Below are 25,067 nucleotides of genomic sequence, written 5' to 3'. Positions count from 1 at the left end.
GTAATTATTAACAAATATACATTTGTCCCAACTAGAAGTCTCAAGTAAATTGCAGAGTTTCGTGAAGTATATATTTATTTCGCCATATCCAACTATGCCACTTGATCACTATAACCAAATCTTGGTTATTATAACTATACCTTTTTTTGGGTGTATCGAGAAATGAATGTGTTTTAATATGAAATTTTTGGAACTTTTTGATTAAATTAAAATGCTGATTACATTGTTAGCAGTAATATAATCAATCAATGTCAATTAGACTTATTTGTAATGATAACCATCTTGCTACATAGAATTGTATGAAAACTAATTACTATTTTATTTTTTCAGGTATGGAAAGAAGCCGTGGTGCAATGTTTTTTTTCTCTTGCAGTAGGCCTTGGTCCAATCGTTATGTTTTCCTCGTATAACCGCTTCGATCATTGCATTTATAGGTACTGGATAATACACAATATGTATCCCACTCGGAAAATAGGTAAGCACCTTACGAGGTAATCCACGTTTTCTTTCAGCTTTAAGTACCGAAATTGTCATCATGATCAATGTAAGCTACTAGTAAAGCACAAAATGAACACCTCCGATGGCGCCTTAACTTGTCAGTTGCAAAATAAGGTGCCGCCGAAGTTATGTCCGTAAGGACCTTACTGTGTAAAGTGGCTCAGTAGTATGCCTGATACCAAATGTACATTCTAAATTCCTACTTACTAGGGATGTTTCGATGCCATATTTTTCACATTCGCGAATGCGAATGCGAATGTTAGGAATAACATTAAAAAAGCTATAATCAACCTAAGTTATCGTTTTTATTACTTATAAATTTTGAAAATTATTAGAACATTGAACAGTGTTTTAATCTAGGGCCATTCCATTGTGACTAGTGGGACATTTTAATCCAGAATGTGATCAATTGCGAATTATAACTATGTCGTCGGAACAGCAACAGATATTTTTTAACATAGAACGATAACTAATTCATTAAATTGCTTTAACAAAAATGCCAAAGGATATCTTAGTTTTATGTAACTATCATTTGAATAAATGTGACTTAACTTTTACGAACGATGTATTTGTGTTGTAAAATATGATTTATACGCTTTTGTTTTCAATAAAAATGAGGTTTCTATGATCTGCATAGAAATATGAAAAACTATTTAAAGTTGAGACTGGTGTAAAGTAATTATGCAAGAAATAAAAGTTTCCATAGATAAAAATTACAACTCCCCTTAATTTTTTTTCACAGGTTAATGAAATGTAGTCATTTAAAAAGCGGTTACTACTGAAATAGAGATAATTAGGGCATATTTAAATTTATGTCGTTTTTCGTTTTTCAATGGATTGACCCTCTAATAGTCAAAGTTCAAAAGGGGCATATTATATAAAAAAAAGTAATTTTGCTGCCCTTTTCCCATGGGGCGATTTCTTAGAGGCTCGTATATAAGGCCGGCTGCACTGAATAACTGTTCACTTGGAACGCTTGCGGGTGGAGCGCTCAAATATTTGCGGGCCAGATCTGTCAATTTGTCGTATTTTAGTTTAGTTTTCCACCAGTCGAGAGGATTTTCACCGAGATGAGCTCGTTTTTCTTTAGGATAGGCCTTCAATTGAGCTTTAATTTCACATTTTTTAATATCTTCAGATTTAAAATCCGAGCCTTCGCCTTCGCTGGAGGAATCTAAAATTATTTCTAGGTTGCTTATAAGACTTTTAGCAATACTTGTTGAATAAATGTTGCTTGATATACTACTTAACCGTTTAGCGCCTGAAGCTAAAAGCCGGTTGTTGCCGTCACTGTCTAAAATCTAATATATAAATTTATGGTATGGTATGAGAATCGGATGTAAAGTATATTTCATATCGCTAGGTGCAGGGGGCGTGGCAACTCCCATACACATCGAATTTTTCACACTGCATATCTCTGAAATTGTTCATGGTAGAGTACTGAAACTTGGTATGGAGATATATGAAACAAATCACATTGTCATGAAGAAAAATTGGGGCTATTAGAAAAAGGGGCGTGGCACATATCATACAAACCGAGTTTTCATACTGCATAACTTTGGAAGTGTTCATGGTAGAGTACTCGAACATGGTACGGATATATATGAAAACATGGAGAAAAACTGCGGTTATTGGGAAAGGGGGCATGGCACCTCCCATACAAACCGAATTTTTCATACTGCACATCTCTGGAAGTGTTAGTGGTAGAGTACTGAAACTTGGTATGGAGATATATAAAATCAATCAAATGGTCATGAAGAAAAAATGGGGCTGCAAACCGAATTTTTCACACTGCATACCTCTGGCAATGTTCACGATAGAGTTCTGGAATTGGGCATTCAGGTTGTTCTTTCCTAAAAAATTGTCTCTATTTTTTTATATGAAAAATCTAATATATAAAAATATCGTGTCACGGTGTTTGTGGTCGAACTCCTCCTAAACGGCTTGACCGATTTTAATGAAAATTTTGTGTATATTCGGTAGGTATGATAATAGGTTGTAAAGTATGTTTCATAACGCTAAGTGAAGGGCGCGTGGCACCTCCCATACAAACCAAATTTTCCACACTGCATATATGCATATGCATATACTGCATATCTCGAAGTGTTCATGGTAGAGTACTCGAACATTGTATGGAGATATATGAAATCAATCTCATACTCTTAGAGAAAATTTGGGCTATTTTATAAGGGGGTGTGACGCCTTTCAAACATACTGAAGCTATTACGTATCTTTGTATGCATATACACTTTTGCTAGGTTATTTAAGATAGCAATGGAAATATGCCTTCTGACAACCACCAAACCGTAATATTAGAAGATAAATGCGTCACTGAAAATCATGAACGTGAACTGTTGGTGAAAATGTTGGACCAAAATGTTTCAATACAAAAAATTAATTTTGGGCGGTACGAAGTTCGACGGGTCTGCTAGTAAATTATATTATACTAGAATAATCTAGTACTTTAATTTTTATCGATAAATTAAAATGACTTCTGTCACGAGTCGTAAGACGAGTTGTATGATTGCGCCAATTGTACTTTAGTTAGTTCGTGCATAAAGTGGCTCAAAAGCAATTAATCAAGATCTCGTCATACGTCCTGGTTTTTATACCTTAAAGTATGTATAATTTAACGATTTCATATTCCGTAAATTGATTTAATTTAAATTTATATCCATAATAGGATTTTTAACCTACATACATGTGGTGAAACTATGCAAACTAAAACTTGAATTCACATCCAGCTGGCGTAGGTTTTCGTTCAAAATTCTAAGAAAATCAGGGCGCTTTCGTTCCGTTGAGAAACCGGTTATTGTCCGCACCTTGGTTAGACAGACTTAGAGCCATTTAAACAATATTAGAGTGGACTCTCTGCCCATGTACACATTCGCATTCGCAAAACATTCGTATCATTTGATTCGAATGCGTATGTGTAAAATGATGCGAATCATTCGCATAACGAATGCGAATTCAAATGTTCGCAACATCCCTGCTACTTACATAAGGCTGTCACCCCTTTGTTACACCCGATTTACATGATTCAAGTACTTGAAAGCAATTCTTGCTCATTCTCTTTTGTGTTTTCTATTTGCTTTTACACGTTTCAATTCTTTTGAATTCAAGTTTTTGGTTCTTTAAATGGGAAGCAACGAAAATGACAAAAGCGAATCAAGAAAGTTGAAACGACTTGACGGTACAGACGCATGTGTACTCGTCCCTTTTCTTCTCACCCCCTCTCTTCCACATGCGAGCAGAATTGAATATAATACTTGAACTGCGTAAAAGCAGTCTTAAAGTAAGGCAGATTCGGCAGGGAAGTGGTAAGGACCGTCGGGTGAAGTGTAAGTTGCTTACCTTACCGGCTGTCGATTTGATGCGAATTTTTTCGAATTCTCAACAAATTACACTGTACGACACCAAAAAAATACCTGGGAAGTTACTTATATTTTCTGGTAGATCTTTTCGAGTAAAACAAGAATCAAAATATGAAATTTTCCAAACACCCCCAAATTCTTGATTTACAGTTAAAACCCGGTTTTTCGTACTTTTGCGCATTTATAAGCCTGTAACTTAGTTGATTATGAACCGAGTTTCAGTTTATTGCCGGGTTTAAAAAGAAATTTGGGCTTTTCGAACGATATACATATATGCGAATAAAGAAACCGTAAGGGATCTGTGTGTATTTACCCTGCAAACACATTTTTTTTTTAAAGTTTGGGAGGTTTTTACGCACTATTTTATAAGAAAACCATACTAGTCGCTAATTGATTGTAAAACTAAATTTAATAACGAAAAAGCTAGTATTTATTTTCAAAAACCGTACGAAAGTTTACGGAGTTATACAACTTTTTATGAAAACACAATTTTTCAAAAATATTATTATTGACTATACTACTCGAAAATGTTTCCTTGACCGTTTTTTGCTTAATTCAGCATCATCAGTTTCTCGTTGTCGTGACCAGCAATGTTCTGAAATCATTCTAATTTCATTTTTTCCTCCGAAACGTTTTGTAATTGTAGCTATTTCTTGGTGAAAGTGTTGCCTTGTTCATCATAAGTGCGCAAAAGTACGAAAACCCGGTTTGTTTTCAACGATAAGTCAAGATTTTGGGGAGGTTTGGCAAATATCATATTTCGATTCTGGTTTTACTCGAAAAGACCTACCAGAAAATATATATAACTTCCCAGGTATTTCTGCTTTATTCTTTTTTGAAGCACTGTGTTATTTTACTGAAAATTTAAAAGTTTGTTTGTAAGAATGATAACTCAAATCGAAAAAGATTCAATTGAACTTACATACATTAATGTCATTATTTATCCGTATCACTCTTCTTAGCTTTCCAAACAAAAATAAATATGAACAAATAAGAAGTATGTTTTCTCAAATAAATATCAGAAAAAAATCCGGAAATGTATCATATATTTCTTCAGTATCAATTAAAAAGGTTAACAAAACATATATTTATCATGGTTCCGTCCGAAAACCTTTTGACTGCCAATCACCTGGGAGTGGCCGGAAGCGATTCTTATGCGTACGGTTCAAATTGCAGCTCACAACGTCCGGATATGTATATCCACGTATCCTCTGGAAAGCAACCAAACACCCGTTTGGGGGGGAGCTAATGTGAGAAGGCGTAAAACTTCGCATGGGCTGGGTTTGGGTCCCGCCTCGTTAAAACCCCGCCCAATGAAGAAAGAGGAAAACATCGCATTAGACACAATGATGACGACCACAGCAAACGTATAAAGGGCTATGATTTGAGGGTATAAACCTGAAATATCCGAACCCTTAACGGGAAAGGTGCCTCTGCCCGGATGGTTGATGTCCACGGGAAGACTAAGGCTGACGGAACAAAGCAAGGTAAGCCTGGAGCCTTGCGACGTCTACTATATTTGCCATGTAAAGGAGTGCAAATTTGCTGTTGGATTTGTGGTGGGATCGAAAACTGAGAAACCAAATCGACCATATTGTGATAGACGGAAGGCTTGATTCTAGTGTTCGAGATATATGTACACTCCGAGGGCCAACCATCGACTCGGACCACTATCTTGTTGCAGCCAAGAAACGCACCCGCCTGGTGCAGCAAAAAATATCCGCCCAACGATTGCCAATTTATTCGCCACTCTACTCACACACCTGCTCTCTGAGAGCACTCTTCAACAAACCGATACGCGCGAGGAGTGAACCCATATTTCCCGCTCATTAAGTACCGTCGCCGAAGAAATAGTCGGATTTCAGCGAGCCCGAAAGAACAACTGGAGTGTCAAGAAGCTGCAGAGAAAAAAGATGCAGCCTGCAAGGCCACGTTGCGATCGGGCGCAACGCGAGCCATGTCGGACCGTTATAGGGAACTGAAGAGGGAAGCGAGCCTTATTTGCCGCAATAAGAAGAGAGGGGTTGAAATAACTTGAAATGCTGGCCGGCAGGAAAAACACCCGAAAATTTTATCAGAGAGTTAGGCGACTTACGGAAGGTATAAAGACCAGAACGAACTCCAGTAAGAACAACCATGCCAACCTAGAGACAGACGTCCAGAAGGTACTTAAATTATGGAGGGAAAACTTTTCCATCCTATTAAATGGCAGCAGCACTGAAAGTAGTGTAGAAGGCGAACCCGAGCCCCCAGTCGATGACAATGGAGTCGATGTCCCACCGGCTGATTATGAACGAATATGATTAGGAGGTACGAATAGCGATTACGCGGCTGAAAAACAACAAACAGAGCTGTGTAACTGTGAAATCATTTAGAATTTTAATCATGAAATATTTACAAATAGGATTTCATTATTTTTTCTCTTGTCTGGTAGTGTGGCTTATATTTTTTCAATCTACAATCATTCCAAAAAAAAATTGATTTCACACAGCAAGGTGGTAAATGCCTGAATGAAAAACTGAGAATGCTGAACTAAACAGAATTCAATACTGAATTAGCTTCCAGATGAATGAACGCTTTGGTATGTGTGCATTCTATACTTCAGTTCCAATCAAATTTTATACACTACGAAAAATATTTAAGTTTAGATGACGGAATAATGAGGTGTATGAGCTTTACAACGATATTGACATAGTGTCGCGTATCAATGCACAGCGGTCACGCGGGCTAAGCCATGTTCTACGAATGGATGCTTATGCTTGGACACCTCCACACATGAAACGCAGCTTGATTAACATGAACGTATCATACAAATTTATAGTTTTGGTTGTTTAAAAACTGAGTGCAAAATATTCCAAGACAATTAGTATCTATAATCTTTTTCTTTAAAAGATGGGAAAATATGCAGAACATGAAATAATCATGCATAACAACAATCGAATGATAGCAGCTTTCATTATTCAGTCCATGGTTTATGCACGTACATATAATGTTCTTTTCTACAATACATAGATACAGATTTGCCCATTTTCGCGCTGCCACTCTTTACGACAGTTTTTATTTGTAAAAAAAANTTTGGTATGTGTGCATTCTATACTTCAGTTCCAATCAAATTTTATACACTACGAAAAATATTTAAGTTTAGATGACGGAATAATGAGGTGTATGAGCTTTACAACGATATTGACATAGTGTCGCGTATCAATGCACAGCGGTCACGCGGGCTAAACCATGTTCTACGAATGGATGCTTATGCTTGGACACCTCCACACATGAAACGCAGCTTGATTAACATGAACGTATTATACAAATTTATAGTTTTGGTTGTTTAAAAACTGAGTGCAAAATATTCCAAGACAATTAGTATCTATAATCTTTTTCTTTAAAAGATGGGAAAATATGCAGAACATGAAATAATCATGCATAACAACAATCGAATGATAGCAGCTTTCATTATTCAGTCCATGGTTTATGCACGTACATATAATGTTCTTTTCTACAATACATAGATACAGATTTGCCCATTTTCGCGCTGCCACTCTTTACGACAGTTTTTATTTGTAAAAAAAAACGATATTTTTTGTGCCAACTGAAGCCAATTGGAAATGCCAGGTGAAGCCAAGGCCTTCTCCACCTGGTCTCTCCATCGCATTGGGGGCCTCCCTCGTCCTATGCTACCACCAGCGGGTTCGGAGTTGAATATTTTTAGAGCTGGAGCCAACGGAGCCGCTGTATTTAAATGTATTGTGAATACCTGGTCTATGGTGGATTTGCCAGGTCTAAAGCCACACTGATAAGGCCCAATCAGTTCATTGACGGTGGGCTTCAGTCTTTCACACAATACGCTCGATTAGACCGTGTAACCTTGCATTATGTCACAATTACTGACATCAGAAACTGCCCCAACTAATAGCCATCGTACAGTTCCATAAGTAAAGTAACTCTTCTTCTTACCGTTTTTCCTGGCAGGATGTAGGTGTGAGTTTGGCAGGCTGTAGGTCTGTTCTTGGTTAGTGTATTGGTTCAATGTGTTAGTGTATTTTGAATAAATTGTAATGGAAATGGAAGAAATTGTAATAGAAATGAAAGAAATTGTGAAAGATAAGAGCAAATGCCAAAAAACAGGTGATCTCAGCTGTAGGCATTTTTTGGCAGTCAGCTGATAGTGTTTTTACTTAGGAAACTGTACGATGCTAACAGCTGTTCATTTGGTGTCAAATGCCTTTTCATCACATCATAAAAAATTACCAAATGTAGATATCGCAGTGCATTTCGAAGACTGTCGTCAACTTTTGGTGTCAAGTGATTGACATCCCGTTTTCATTACTAATGTCAAATGTGAGGTGAAATTTTGTAACCTATGCTTAGAAGGCTAATCCCGCGGTAGTTGGCCCATATTACGGGGTCGCCTTTTTTTTGAGATTTGGCAGTGGCTTAAATTATTTAGAAACAAAAACAAACGTAATGTGTGGCTGACTTCCAAAACGTCATTTCCTTTGCATACGTACAAAGTATAACGTTCAATAACGCCGAACTACAAAATGTTGACGATGTATACTTTTCTAAAACGCATCCGAAAATTTGTTGAAACGCATCGCTAGCGCAATCAGCGCATCAGAAACAAAGTTGATGCTTCGTTTGTTATTGGTTACCATTGGTGTTTTAAAAATGGAAAATTCATAAAAACTGTTCATTGGCATACTGAGTATTTAAAATATGCAATGTATATGGTTGCAATGTGTCGCAACTCTGCATATACAAACAGTTTGAATACCGCAGTATAACAGTTTCCAAACATTGTATTGATACGTTTTGGAAGCCAGCCTGTTATTGAATGTAAGAGTTCCATTCAGTATAGAATTTGAATGTAACAGAAGCATTCGCAATCATCGTGATTGTAAATTTTGGTTGAATGCAAACACTTTTGATCATTCAGTACTACCAAAGAACGTAGATAACAAGAAGGGACAACTCGTTATAATTGTGGCGAAAGTGCGCAACAGGGGCGTGCCTTCTTTTTTTCTCTAGTGCGTTTTTTGATTGGATGAAAAGAGAAGGCACGCCCCTGTTGCGCACTTTCGCCACAATTAAAACGAGTTGTCCCTTCTTGTTGTTGTCTATGTTCTTTGATAAAGCGATATTTTTATTTCCCAATACCAGGCGCCCATACATGTGAAGTAACAAGTTTTCTATTTCTACGTACAAAATTGTTTGTATAAATTTTTAAATTTCCAAAATTTTACTTTGTAAAGTTCAAAGGCTTCTACAAAAAATAAAAATTAAAAAGTTCTACAAACAAATTTATGCGTATAGAAAGCTTCCCTGCAAACCAAAGTTCCCGAAATCTTAAGGAAATCGTTAGGAGTACCTCATTTCTGTAACGATTTTTTTACGAATTTTCAAAGAAAATTATATGAAGTGGTTGACACGAACTCGTAAAGAAATTTCTGTACGAAAAATAAAGAAAATTCTGGAAAAATTCTGAAAGATATTCTTCACATAGACCATTATTTTCGTCCCGAAATTTCGTAAAAGAATGGAAGTGTGCGTAATTTATTTCATTTTAGAAAATTCGGCAAAAAATCTAATTAAATCTTAACGAACTCTTTAAAAGTTCTTTACATTGCAGAATACTCTGCAAAAATGGTTTGCAGGGTTGCTACTTCATATATATATGTATAGAGCGCCTGGTATTGGGAAATAAAAATGTCGCTTTATACAAATAAAACTTCGTTACATAAAATTGACTGCAAGTTTCCTTCAAAAAAATGCAGTTGGTTTCAAAAAGTATGGGCTGATTATCTAAAGCCATAACGTACTTTTGGTCATAGGTAATGCATTACCAAATTGTAGCAGTGGTAGAAAAACAGAAGCAAAACGACTACTTTCTACTATGAATGATCAAAAGTGTTTGCATTCTTCCAAAATTTACAATCACGATGATTGCGAATGCTTCTGTTACATTCACATTCTATACTGAATGGAACTCTAACATTCAATAGCACATTACGTTTGTTTTTGTTTCAAAATAATTTAAGCCACCCAGGCTCTGCCAAATCTACAAAAAAGGCGACCCCGCAATACGGGCCAACTACCGCGGGATTAGCCTGCTAAGCATAGGTTAAAAAATTTCACCTCACATTTGACATCAGTAATGAAAACGGAATGTTAATCACTTGACACCAAAATTTGACGACAGTCTTCGAAATGCACTGCGAATCTACATTTGGTAATTTTTTATGATGTGATGAAAACGCACTTGACACCAAATGAACAGCTATTAGTTGGGGCAGTTTCTGATCTCAGTAATTTTGACATAATGCAAGGTTACACGGTCTTATCGTGCGCATTGTGTAAAAGACTGAAGCCCACCGTCAATGAACTGATTGGGCCTTATCAGTGTGGCTTTAGGCCTGGCAAATTCACCATAGACCAGGTATTCCAATACGAAAAAAAAAGACGCGAGAAAAGGATCGACACTCAGCACTTATTTGTCGACTTTAAAGCCGCTTTCGGTAAACGAGGACAGACGAAGTATCTCCTGTCATAAAACAAACAGTCATCACATTCGCGCCTTGAGACCCACGCCACTGTTGACAGTTATAATTTCGAGAAAGAAGAGAATTTCGTTTACTTGGGAACCAGCAATAACACCGATAACAATGTCACCATGGAAAGCCAACGTAGCATCACTCTTGCCATCAAGTGCTTCTTTGGACTGAGTGGGCAATTCAGAAGTACTAAAGTCCTCTCTCGACGTACGAAAACCACACTCTATAAGTCACTCATCATGTCCGTGCTGTTATATGGCGCAGAAGCACGGACAATGACAACATCCGATGAGGCGGCTCTTGGAGTATTCGAGAGAAAGATTTTGCGGAAGATTTACGGGCCTTTACGCGTTGGCGACGGCGAGTACCGCAGACAATGGAATGACGAGCTGTATGAGCTTTACAACAGCATGGACATAGTGCAGCGAATTAAAATACAGTGGCTCCGTTGGCTTGGCCGGTGCCGTGCAATAAAGCCATAGGAAATAACGCCATATGGCTTTATTTCTCTTCACATGGAGAAATAAAGCCATATGGCTTGACCGTCCGGACGCGCCTCTTGCTGTTGATAGTATACATATGTATATGTATGAGGTTTTCTTTTAAATCAGTAAGATATATTTATATATCTATATATCGTCGTTTAAGGTACAAAACCGCGTATCAACATAATTCAAAACCGCGTATCAAGATAACGCAAAACCGCGTATGTGAGGTTACATACATTATTTTATAGAGAGTAAAAACACTCATATTTCAAAATTGTTCTCTCTTTTATAAAGGAATCGCATTTCTGGCTAGTATATTTCAGCACGAATGGATAAGGCTTGAGCGAAAGCTTCGGTTAGCAAATCCAATTTTTGGCAAAACATGTCAGTTACGCGCTTTTGCAGAACGGCGATACGCGGTTTTGTACTTTAAACGACGTTATAATATATACATATACATATACATATTATGTATATGAGGTTGAGTACTTTTCGTTTTTCTCATTAATAATTTTATACATACATCAAGTTAATATGCATCTTACCGATTTAAAAGAAAATTTCATATACATACGTACATACGTATATCTATACAAATTAATATATATACATATGTATATATCTATGAGATTTTCCTTTATATCTGTAAGATATACTTATATAAAATTAAAGTGTGTATAAAATTGCTAATGATAAAACCGAAAACTACTCAACATTGCAGACGCTTTATAAGAAAAACTGAATTATTATGAAACATAAATAAAGTGGCAGCACTTTACGCCGTTTTGCAGTTTCTCGTTTCATTGTTTACTTGTTTTTTAATAACAAAATAAACAATCTTTTGTTGTAAAATTTATGTTCTTTTTGAAAAAGTTGTTCAAATAATATATTTTACTAGTGTTTCAAAAGAGAATATTGGTGATTTAGTGCATTTTTGAGCGTGCAATTACTCATAAAAAAGAGCAACATTTCAAAAAAGTTTTTTTTTTTGTTATAATAACCTTTACGGGGATAAAAATGCGCCGAGGGTACCCCTCCTGACAGTTTTGGATGTTTTTGTTGTTTTTCAAGTTGTAACTTCAACTAGAGAATTACCGAGTTACTTTATGTTTATATGCACTGCACTAGGTAAACATTACACAAAAAATTATCAAAGGTGCAATAACGCCATAATGGCTTTATTTCACTTCCACAGTGAGAAATAAGACCATACGCAAAAATATGGCTTTGTTTCTCAATGTAAAGTGAAATAAAGCCATATGGCGTTATATCCTATGGCTTTATTACACGGCATCGGCTTGACCATATCGTTCCAATGGACACCGACGCTCCAGCTCTGAAAATATTCAACTCCAAACCCGATGGTGGTAGCTAAGGACGAGGGAGGCCGCCACTGCGATGGAAAGACCAGGTGGAGAAGGACTTGGCTTCACCTGGCATTTCCAATTGGCGTCAGTTGGCACCAGGGTGTCCGGCTTGTTTTAAACTTTCTTTCAATAAAATTCATGAAATCGATTTAACAAATCTTTTATTTTAAAAATGAGATCTTGTTATAATACAGTTTTTAAAACCAAACACGAATATAATACCTTCAGAGGGTAATAATACACAACTCACTTATATAATAGTGATGTACAAACAATTTTCTTTAAAAATACGCATACACATAACACATTTTGCAATAGTTCTGCGCANGAAAGCTTCGGTTAGCAAATCCAATTTTTGGCAAAACATGTCAGTTACGCGCTTTTGCAGAACGGCGATACGCGGTTTTGTACTTTAAACGACGTTATAATATATACATATTCATATACATATTATGTATATGAGGTTGAGTACTTTTCGTTTTTCTCATTAATAATTTTATACATACATCAAGTTAATATGCATCTTACCGATTTAAAAGAAAATTTCATATACATACGTACATACGTATATCTATACAAATTAATATATATACATATGTATATATCTATGAGATTTTCCTTTATATCTGTAAGATATACTTATATAAAATTAAAGTGTGTATAAAATTGCTAATGATAAAACCGAAAACTACTCAACATTGCAGACGCTTTATAAGAAAAACTGAATTATTATGAAACATAAATAAAGTGGCAGCACTTTACGCCGTTTTGCAGTTTCTCGTTTCATTGTTTACTTGTTTTTTAATAACAAAATAAACAATCTTTTGTTGTAAAATTTATGTTCTTTTTGAAAAAGTTGTTCAAATAATATATTTTACTAGTGTTTCAAAAGAGAATATTGGTGATTTAGTGCATTTTTGAGCGTGCAATTACTCATAAAAAAGAGCAACATTTCAAAAAAGTTTTTTTTTTTGTTATAATAACCTTTACGGGGATAAAAATGCGCCGAGGGTACCCCTCCTGACAGTTTTGGATGTTTTTGTTGTTTTTCAAGTTGTAACTTCAACTAGAGAATTACCGAGTTACTTTATGTTTATATGCACTGCACTAGGTAAACATTACACAAAAAATTATCAAAGGTGCAATAACGCCATAATGGCTTTATTTCACTTCCACAGTGAGAAATAAGACCATACGCAAAAATATGGCTTTGTTTCTCAATGTAAAGTGAAATAAAGCCATATGGCGTTATATCCTATGGCTTTATTACACGGCATCGGCTTGACCATATCGTTCCAATGGACACCGACGCTCCAGCTCTGAAAATATTCAACTCCAAACCCGATGGTGGTAGCTAAGGACGAGGGAGGCCGCCACTGCGATGGAAAGACCAGGTGGAGAAGGACTTGGCTTCACCTGGCATTTCCAATTGGCGTCAGTTGGCACCAGGGTGTCCGGCTTGTTTTAAACTTTCTTTCAATAAAATTCATGAAATCGATTTAACAAATCTTTTATTTTAAAAATGAGATCTTGTTATAATACAGTTTTTAAAACCAAACACGAATATAATACCTTCAGAGGGTAATAATACACAACTCACTTATATAATAGTGATGTACAAACAATTTTCTTTAAAAATACGCATACACATAACACATTTTGCAATAGTTCTGCGCAAATACTAAATTTATTTTAACTCATATTAATCGATTAATCACACAATCCGCTTTTAAGAGCTCGGCGCTAAAAATAAATAGAAACCTATAATAAGGCGAGTGGCCGCTGTGGTGTAGTGGTAAGCAGTGCGCGCTTCCACTCCACAATGCCTGGGGTCAAACCCTGGGCAAAGCAACATCGCAAAAATATAGAAAAAAAGGTTTTTTCTTAACAGCGGTCGTCCCTCGGCAGGCAATGGCAAACCTCCGAGTGTATTTCTGCCATGAAAAACAGCTTCTCATAAAAATACAATCGCCGTTCGGAGTCGGCGTAAAACTGTAGGTCCCTCCGCTTTGTGTGACAACATCAAGGCGCACGCCACAAATCGGAGGAGAAGCTCGGCCAAACACTAACATATGTGTAACCATATATTAGATATTATTATTTATTAATAAGGCGAGATTAGCTATTTCCACAATTTCTTCAAAATAACCTATAGTGTCTGAATCATTTACATTTCTGTTGTTGTCATATATTGAGCTATTCAACCTTGATAGCATACTGTTTGATATTGGAAACGTTTTGCAGCAGAAACTATTAGCCTTCATATCACACTTTATTCGAACTATTGAATTAAAGCTTTCCAACCTCATCTCATTTCGAATCTTAGTTTTTGTTGAATTCATTACGGAAAAAACACGCTCAACAAAACCATGTGAGTGCGGCAAGGATAATAATATGTAAGCAATTATGCAAAATTCTTCAGAGTCGGATGAAATGGTTCTGAAAAAAGTTATTCCATGGCAAAGTTAAAAGATTAAAATATTTAGTTTCGGCTGATTTTCTTGACGAGGTAAATTGTGAATTAGAAGGTCCCTGAAACTCGCCCTCTTGTGATTCACACACTTTTCTGGTGACAAAATCAAAGCTTTTTTAAAAGTTTTTAATTGACTAGGTAATCGTTTCAAAAGTTCTTCGATTAGGGTGATTAGAAATTTCTGACAGTCTTTTAATATGCTTCTTAAGTCAAGTCCGTGATAAACGCAGTTCATTAGCCGCTTCTGTAAAATTGTTGTGGAAAACTAAGTTTTGTATATTTTTACAATTGGAAAAAAGGGAAAAAATCGCCTATGGCGATTTCCTNTCGCCAAATTGGCGCGAAAACGCCAAATCTGGGCACTCTGGTTGGCACAGAAAAGAAACGACTGGCGTGCTTTGTTGAACTCGGTCAAAATCGCTTAGGCGGTTATAGCGCCAAATAAGAAGACGAAGAGTTTTGGATATAATNTTTACAATTGGAAAAAAGGGAAAAAATCGCCTATGGCGATTTCCTAAATCGCCAAATTGGCGCGAAAACGCGAAATCTGGGCACTCTGGTTGGCACAGAAAAGAAACGACTGGCGTGCTTTGTTGAACTCGGTCAAAATCGCTTAGGCGGTTATAGCGCCAAATAAGAAGACGAAGAGTTTTGGATATAATTAAAGGAGGTGTTTATTTTGTCTTTACTAGTAGATGGCATTGGTTATGATGACAATTTTGGTACTAAAAGCTGAAAGAAAACATGAATTACTTCTTAACAGCGCTCTTACACGATATGTATCTGCATATGTAAATGCTCTTTTTTGCATCTACTCGTATGTACATATGTACCATATATTAGAACGCACCAGAAAAGTAGCATTTACAGCGCTCTAAGTTGCTTACCTAGCTTCCCAGTATGATACATAAATATATACATATATACGAATACAAAAAATTTTTCAGGGACGCAATGATTGTTACTTCGTTGGATACTGCCACAAGTATGTTGGCAGGTATATCCATTTTCGGAATACTTGGAAATTTGGCGCATAATCTTCAAATCACTGACATTAAAGAAGTAATAAAAAGCGGTACTGGTCTTGCCTTCATTTCATATCCGGATGCCATTGCGAAGTTTCAAGCCGTTCCCCAGGTTTTCGCCGTTCTTTTCTTTTTCATGCTATTTGTTTTAGGAGTAGGTTCCATTGTCGCCCTACAATGTACCATTGTCACAATCATATGTGATCAATTTAAATCGCTCCGGTACTGGAAAGTTGCATTGCTAACATCAATTTGTGGATTTTTAGCGAGCATAATTTACGTTACGCCGGTAGTAAAAATATACAATGTGCTTAATTTACCATTTCAGATAATACATATTGTATAACATTTATAGGGCGGGCAGTGGATTTTGAACTTGGTAGATTTCTATGGTGGAACGTTTGTTATTTTTGGCTTAGCTATTCTTGAAACAATCAGCATTTCATGGATATATGGTAAGTTTCTTTTCGTTTATTATGCATATTACCAATACCTAACAGTATTACACACGAATAAGAGATAATTTCTTGGGACCAATTCTTTGGTGGAATCCTAATTTCAGACGAGAGAAAAGGTCCTATGATTATGAATTTGGTCAAATCTCTACCATTCAACGCTTTGATTAAGAAAGTTTTTAACTTGATCACACAAAAATTAATTATATATACTATGAATACACTAAATTGTTTGAATTCCATTGATAAAATAATAAATTCTCGCGTGATTCAATTTCTTTAAATGCTAAAGGAGTTATAAGTAAAAACCTATAATTTTCGATACCTAAAAGTTACGGTTTTTGTCCGATTTAAACATTTTTCAAGGCGGTGCTTAAGGAGGCAAATTTTGGTACAGATTGGTGAAGTAGTTTACGAGATATATGTATGTACATATGAGGCAAGGTTGCGTGTTTTTGAATTAGTCAAATCACGAATCCATAAACCAAATTTATTTTTGAATTGAAAGTTGCATCACAAATCCTAAATAAATATGATTTGAGATATGATTTGCCGACCAAATGAAAAATAAAAATTATTTATGATTTGATTCGTCAACCAAATAAGAAATCAAATTTATTTGTGATTTGATCCGTCAACCAATTAAAAAATACGTTTTATTTGTGATTTGCTTTATCAACAAAAAAAAAATTATTTGTATTTGTGACTTGATTTGTAGAATTTCCAGTTCTATGAAAAATAGTGCTCACTACTTAGAGATTTTCGGGCTACTTCGAGATTTCCAGGATTTTCGAAACTCTCCGGAATAAATGGGAGTCTTCAGGATTTTGGAGACCACTTTGGAATATTCGAGACTTCTTCGGTATTCTCGGAACAATATTGGAATCTTCGGGACTACTTCAGGATTTTTGGGACCTTTCTGGGCTTTTCGCGAACACTTCGAAATTTTCGCGACTGCTTCCAGGTTTTCAGGATTATCGGGACTTCGGAACTACTTCGGGATTTTTGGGACTATTTCGGGATTTTCGACACTACTTTGGGTATTTTGGGATTCGAGACTGCCTCGATTTTTTGGATTCCAGGGACTATATGTGTATGTATATACATATCAATAAATCTATCGATAACTATATCGAGAAATGTGTTCATAACAATATCGATAAATATATCGATAGCAGTATTGAAAATTTGTCCCAAAAATACGGAATTGACAAAAAATTAACAGGACAAATGAGAAATAAAGGATTTGCTTTAAAAGCCCAACTAGGAACCATATATTAACAAAGGTGATCCATTTCAACGAAATAATGCTCTGATTAGTTATAAGCAGGGAACGGATTTTTAGGACCTAAAAACCTATAAAAAAGGCAAAAGAAAATAACGAAATAGGCTGGAAAAGGCAAAATAAAATAGCGAAAAAGGCAGGAAAAGGCAATAGGTATTGCAAAAAAGGCAAAACAAAATAGCGAAAAAGGCAAGAAAAGGCACTAGGTATTACAAAAAAAGCAAAATAAGGCACTAAAAAAGACGGAAAATACTAAGAACAATCAAAAAATACATTTATTTTAGAAATGTTTATATTACAAGTAAAAAGAGAAAAACTATGAACTAGGTTCATTATATGAAAAATTTGTACTTTGAATCTTTGACTATTTTATCCTTTCGAGTTTCTAACTCATAAAACATTAATCTGTATAGTTGTAGTAACACTGAATGCACAAGATGTATTTTGAAGTTTTCTGGCAGCATTTTTATTCGATTTTCGTGAAGAAAAGCCTTGAATGTACTAAATGTGCGCTCGACGTAAGTTGATACAAGTGGAGCCGAATTTAAATATAGAACGTTTGAAACGTTCATATTATCAGGAATAAGGGCGTTTTCCTCGCCCTTAACAATTTTATCCACACCCGTTATTGTATCCAAGCCTACGTTAGCTGAGAAAACGGCTTTGAATTTTTCTAACACCAATTTGTGTGTGGCATGTGTATATTTTTTAATCGTTTTTTGTTATTTTTTGGCCTTATAACAATTATATTCAACAATTTTTATTGAGCTCGAGGCCGTTTTTCCGCTTTTCTACAATAAATTTTCATTAAAAAACGGCCTCGAGCTCAATAAAAATTGTTGAATATATTTTTTTAATCTTAAAAAAAAAATTGGTAATGCTATAATCACTTTTCTAAAGGTAGAAAAGGCAAATATCTTAAAAAAGGCAACATCAAATGTGTATGTATGGAATCAGGGAAAGCTAAATCGTGAACATTCTTAATCGAATATACTCTATCTCTTTAGCAGAAAAAAAGGCAATTTCCATAAAATCCGTTCCCTGGTTATAAGTTTATGATAAATTTCGTTTATTTCATGGAAACACTTTTTAATTTATACAAAAATATGTATGTACGTATGTACGTAAACATATAATTGGCAAAACCATAAAAGCAAAGTAAGAGATACAGTTGCGGTCAAAATAATAACAGCAAAATTCAAAATGATGCTGTTGGCAACTTATCTTTATTTATTTATTGTTAATAATTTTCGTTTAAAATATGGGTCGATCTATATCAGATACCACATAAATGAAGGTTCCAAAGCTTGCAAAAAGTTCACAAAAATTAATTAAACTTAAACAATTTTCTTAAAAATTTCGATATTTTTAATTAGATTTCATAGAAAGATGTTGAGTATTCGGTTTTATAGCCCATTCAATTTCAGTACAATAAAGTGCAAGTTTCAAGTCGCTAAAAATTACAATTGATTTTTTAATTTTTTTTTTGTGGAGGGTGTTGCGCATTTTCTACCATATAAAAGTCAGTTTTGTTCATGCACTAAAGAAAATTCGCAACACCGTCCACAAAAAAAAATTCAAAAAAATCACCGGTAATTTTTAGCTATATTTTCTTACAGAGTTGCATGCAATAATGCTGCTCACAATAGCCGCGATAAACCATGGCCATGTTGAGTAGAAGTTTACAGGTTGAAAAGAATATAAGAAATTGCCGAAAATACGGGAAATCTTGTCCCGGCGGAACATTTCAAATTTAATGCAAAATACGGGACGTCTCGGCAAATACGGGGCATTTGGGAACGCTATTAGATACGTACATCGATAAATATATTAATAACGAAATCGATAACAATATCGATGAATATGTACTAGAGTGGCCTTTTTTGGTCGATTTTCAAAAACCGAAAGTTTTCGCACGAAAAAGACATGAGGTTGGCAAGGAAAATAAATATGAAATTTGTTTTCTCCGGATCCGGAAATTCCGAGTGGTTCCGGGTTGATCATTTTGATTTTTTAGTAGGAAATATGTTGAAACTGTAATTATGATTTTAAATTTTCAGCTTTTACGACCATGAAACCCAATTTTTTATTCCTGAACTATTTTTTATTGAAAACTGAATACATTTACCTTTTTAAAGTGCTCAAAAAGTCTGACATTGATTGAAATACCATGGTACACGATAATATAAGAGCTGAGAAAAATATGAAATCATCATTTATATCAATATATCATTTAATATCTAATAATNCTAAAGAAAATTCGCAACACCGTCCACAAAAAAAAAATTCAAAAAAATCACCGGTAATTTTTAGCTATATTTTCTTACAGAGTTGCATGCAATAATGCTGCTCACAATAGCCGCGATAAACCATGGCCATGTTGAGTAGAAGTTTACAGGTTGAAAAGAATATAAGAAATTGCCGAAAATACGGGAAATCTTGTCCCGGCGGAACATTTCAAATTTAATGCAAAATACGGGACGTCTCGGCAAATACGGGGCATTTGGGAACGCTATTAGATACGTACATCGATAAATATATTAATAACGAAATCGATAACAATATCGATGAATATGTACTAGAGTGGCCTTTTTTGGTCGATTTTCAAAAACCGAAAGTTTTCGCACGAAAAAGACATGAGGTTGGCAAGGAAAATAAATATGAAATTTGTTTTCTCCGGATCCGGAAATTCCGAGTGGTTCCGGGTTGATCATTTTGATTTTTTAGTAGGAAATATGTTGAAACTGTAATTATGATTTTAAATTTTCAGCTTTTACGACCATGAAACCCAATTTTTTATTCCTGAACTATTTTTTATTGAAAACTGAATACATTTACCTTTTTAAAGTGCTCAAAAAGTCTGACATTGATTGAAATACCATGGTACACGATAATATAAGAGCTGAGAAAAATATGAAATCATCATTTATATCAATATATCATTTAATATCTAATAATAATAATATTTAATATCATTTTAAATAAAGCATAATGTAGAATTTTTCTAATATATACTTAAAAAAAAGAAATGCAAAATAAAAGAAATTGGTGTAATTTCGCCATTTTTGGTCGAAAGCTCAACCCGGAACCTCTAGGAATCACCTGAAGGCTTTTAAACTAATTACGTATTTATTTATATCCCCAACTTCACATTATTCTGTGCGAAAACTTTTGGATTCATGCATTTCAAATTTTTCATACAACAAAAAGGCCACTCTTAATATGTACAAATATCGATTGCGAAATCAATAAATATATCGATATCAAAACCGATAAATATAACTCAGATTTTGAAATTGTCCCCAAAATCCAGATAGTCAAATTGTCCCAAAGATCCCGAAATATTCCCAAAAATCCCAAAGACTTGCTAAGCACCAGTGCTGGAAGTTGGAAATCGTATTTGCATTGCATAAAAACGGTATTATTTAGTTGAAAAATCACGAATAAAATTGATTCGCTATACAAATCAAATCACAGATAAATTATATCTTTTATTTCGTTAACGAATCAAAACACAAATAAAAGCTATTTTTTATTTGGTTGACGAATCAAATCACAAATAAATTTAATTTCTTATTTAGTTGACGAATCTATCACAAAAATCTTATTTGGTTGACAAATCAAATCACAAATAAAAAAAATATTAGTTTTTATTTGGTCAACAAACCAAATCATAAATCAAATATATTTCTTAATTAATAGCGAATTTTAAATCAAAAAGGATTTGAAAACACGCAACCCTGATATGAGCAAATCGCACGAGTTGTTACATCATTCGACAAAAACGGGTTTTTGGTGGTGGTACACCTATCTTAGAAAATGAATTATATTTAAAGAATGTACACGAAAAAAACTGGTCGCACATAACCAAGCATAGCTCGGTTAATCATAACATTAAAATAAAAATCGGTAGACACTTAAAAAGCTGGAAGCATTTTCCACCTTACTGCATCATTTCTTTTTAGTAACAAAAATCAGTGTAGAAACGAGGACCAAGAAAGAAATCGATCGCGAGTTAATATTGCGCAAAAAGCTGGAAAATCCCAGCATGTTCCATAACGACATCGCAAAAAAGCTAAAATTTCCAAAGTCTACCGTTACTTATGTGCTTAAAAAATACAATGAATGTTTATCTTTAAAAAGGAACCCTGGTAGTATATACAAAAAGTATGCAAAACAGCAGGACTACGTTCTTACAAAGTGAATGCAGCACCTAATCGCAACGGTAAGCAAAATTTGTTGGCGAAACAACGTGCTCGGAAATTGTACGACAGTCTCATACAAAAATTTGGCTGTATTGTTATGGATGACGAATCGTACTTAAAAGCCGATTTTAAACAAATCCGGGGCCGCGAATTTCACACTGCAAATAAAAGAGGCAATGTTGCAGATAAATATAAAAACAAAAAGTTTGACAAATTTCCCAAAATGTTTCTCATTTGGCAGGCAATTTGCCAATGCGGCTTCAAAAGTGATCCTTTTGTAAGCACTGGTACAATTAACCAAGAAGTTTATGTTAAGGAGTGTCTGCAAAAGCGACTTTTACCTCTTATACGGCTTCATAAAGATCCAGTGCTTTTTTGGCCTGATCTCGCGATATGTCATTACGGAAAAATGGCTTTAGGATGGTAAAATAGAAACAAAGTGTATTTTGTAGCAAAAGAGGTGAATCCACCTAATTGTCCAGAGCATCGGCCGATCGAAACCTACTGGGCCGTTATGAAATCCAAACTTCTTAAGACCCACAAAGCTGTAAAAAACGCACAACAATTCAAAAATAAATGGCAGCTGGTTTCCAAGGAAATCACTGAAACTTCTGTGCAAGGGCTAATGAAGGACATAAAGTCAAAATTGCGATCGTTTGCTTATTACAAAGAGAATTAACTCTTTTTTAACGAATTTCAATAAAACTAAGTTTAGATGTAAATATATGTAAATATCGTTGAATTCCATTAATATATTTATGTTTTAGAACGTTTTAACTGTGACCAGTTTTTTTCGTGTACATTCTTTAGTTGTTTTTTTTTATACAGAACAAGATTTCATCTCGAAATTGTATTTAAATTAAAACTTAAAAAGATATACTAAAAAAAGTCAAAATAACCATTCATGCTCATATACCCATAGTTGCGTATGTAACCGTATACGCTCCGTCGCACCATACGCATGTCGATGTCGCTTTCGTATCGTATCAATTATCGCATCGCCTTCGTATCGTGTATCGTATCGCTCTAATGTGCACCGTGCCTAACAAGTTTACTCGTACATTTTTGAATAGCAATAATGAGATCATTCCCATTTTCAGTGTTTAAATATTCAAAGAATTCAATACATTTCATTTTAAAATTACTTTTGATTTGAAGTTCACTTTCAAAATTTTTAATTAGATGCGGGTTGCTCTCTTTGCGCCAGGAAGCAAACTTTATTCTTAAGATCCTCTCATACTGCAAAAAAGAACCACTTTTTAAAGAGTTCATCTACATTTCCTCATGGTTTAAATAATTTTTCAACTGCGCAAAAACTGTGAAAGACTAAGAATTCGCTAAAAAGAGTATCTAACTCTATGTCTTGTATGCAAAACTCTTTTACAGAGTCAGTAAATTGAGAAAAAGGGGTTGTAAAAGCCATTCGAATATTGAAATTTATTGTTATTAAACTGAGAGTTATTTTCGACAAAAATTTAAGCCTTCTTTTTAAATAATTTAAGCTCCATCATATTATCGCAACTGGTACGTAACGACCCGGCGATATGCCCATAAAACGATAGATCTTTTTGTTGTTTTAGTTCTTGGGCATATCAAACATTATCTAAAACATGTCAACTATAATAAAATTATTTTCTTCTTATTTTTTACAGTACAGTTTAAGGAAGTTCCAACGTTATGTAAAAACCTTAAGAAAATACTAAAGTATTTTGTTTGAATAGAAAATTCAGTACAAATCAGTACAAATTTTCAAAAATCAGGACATTAGCATACTAATTGTAGAAATTAATAAAATCAGTACAAGAGTTGAAAAATCAGTACTGTACTGATAAAATCAGTACGTCTGGCAACCGTAAGTGGGTACATACATACACATGTACATACATACATACTTCTACATATATATAGTAGCTATCTTTCATTATACCAGTGTATAAGAATTTTAGGAATATCTCGTCCACAATGCCACATGTACATTTTTAGTCCCAATATTTATTTTCAATTGGCTAACATATGTTCCAAATATGAGCCAAATCGGCAAGTAAATGCAATTTTCAGGAATATGCTGACCCCAGCGCCACCTAGCGACCACATTTTTGGTAGAAATATTTATTTTCATGGTGCTGATATATGTTCCAAATATGAACCAAATCGGTCAAGCCGTTTAGTAGTTCAGGACATTTAATGTACAGAAAACTCTATGACATTGTGAAATCGTGACGTCTCAGCATTCTTCACTTTTCGGCAACAACAACAAAAAATTTCAAATTTTTTAAAATCGAAAAACATGGTGGAATAAACAAGGTGATGTCAGTTACATAACCTCACCTTTTTGGTAGCCCCATTTCGGCAATGCATATAAATGTAGTAAAAAAAGGGGAACATTTTAGGACCATTTTAACGCCTTTTTGAATACTATTTTTAAAAAGTATGTATTAAAGAATTATTTTACCAAAACAACGTTAAAGATAATAAACAATAGTTGTGTTAGGTTTCTGGTAATATCCAGAAAAATTCGTACGAATTTTCATGTTTTGGCGTTTTCGTACGCAAAAACTTATTGAGAGAGCGAAACAGCTGAAGTTCAAAGTTTTTACTGCATTTTTAATGGATTAATTTTTACTTGTAACTTGCTGTATGCAATTTAAACTAATAAGGAAACTATTTTTGGGTTTTTATTATTGAAATTGACCAAATAAACCAATTTAAATATAAAATATATTGTTTTATTAGGAATTTGCTGCGAATAAAGAACCAATTTATCAGCCGTTCATGAAACTTGATAATTATTACTGGATTTGCGTTCACGTACTTTTTTGGATATTTTTTCTTTGAGTGCGAATTCGCAGAAATTAAGTTACTGGAGGGTTGCTGGCGAGTTACTGAATAATTTTTTAAACAAACACAACTACTCTTAGTAAGTTTTTTCTTCTTTTTAAAAGACCGATTGTTTATGAATTATAAAAGGATTTTCGTAATTTTATTTGTAAAGCACTTGTATTGCAGCCTCTAGTAGGTGAACAGGCACAACTTCCAAAACCTATTAAACAAGAAACGCACTTTTACTGACCATTTTATTAACAACCTGGCCAATTGAATAAACTCACCTGGAACTTGCATCCAAAAATCGCACTTATATCGCAGCTTCTCGCTGAGATAAAAAACACAATTCACAAATCTGTGGAAGGTAAACATAATTAGTCTTTATTTGCCACTTGGCATAAATAACGGGTGATTTTTTTGAGGTTAGGATTTTCATGCATTAGTATTTGACAGATCACGTGGGATTTCAGACATGGTGTCAAAGAGAAAGATGCTCAGTATGCTTTGACATTTCATCATGAAT

The 25,067-nt window shown here is 34.6% G+C and overlaps 1 protein-coding gene across 2 annotated transcripts in view; it reads left to right on the top strand.

Annotated features, from left to right (window-relative positions):
• NAAT1 (Nutrient Amino Acid Transporter 1) overlaps nucleotides 1-25,067 on the top strand; it is a 106,843-nt gene that overhangs the window by 65,773 nt on the left and 16,003 nt on the right. For both annotated transcript variants that reach the window (XM_017613985.1, XM_017613984.1), the window contains exons 5-7: nucleotides 331-434; nucleotides 15,699-16,065; nucleotides 16,132-16,231. In XM_017613985.1, the coding sequence (XP_017469474.1) occupies nucleotides 331-434; nucleotides 15,699-16,065; nucleotides 16,132-16,231 (571 nt within the window). The remainder of the gene's footprint in view (nucleotides 1-330; nucleotides 435-15,698; nucleotides 16,066-16,131; nucleotides 16,232-25,067) is intronic.

This window comes from Rhagoletis zephyria, unplaced genomic scaffold (genome assembly GCF_001687245.7).
Source record: "Rhagoletis zephyria isolate East Lansing unplaced genomic scaffold, Rhagoletis_zephyria_1.1 Rzeph_scaffold_00747, whole genome shotgun sequence".
NCBI lineage: Eukaryota > Metazoa > Arthropoda > Insecta > Diptera > Tephritidae > Rhagoletis > Rhagoletis zephyria.
Note: the sequence above shows the minus strand (reverse complement) of the source record. Positions and strands in the feature narration are given on the sequence as shown.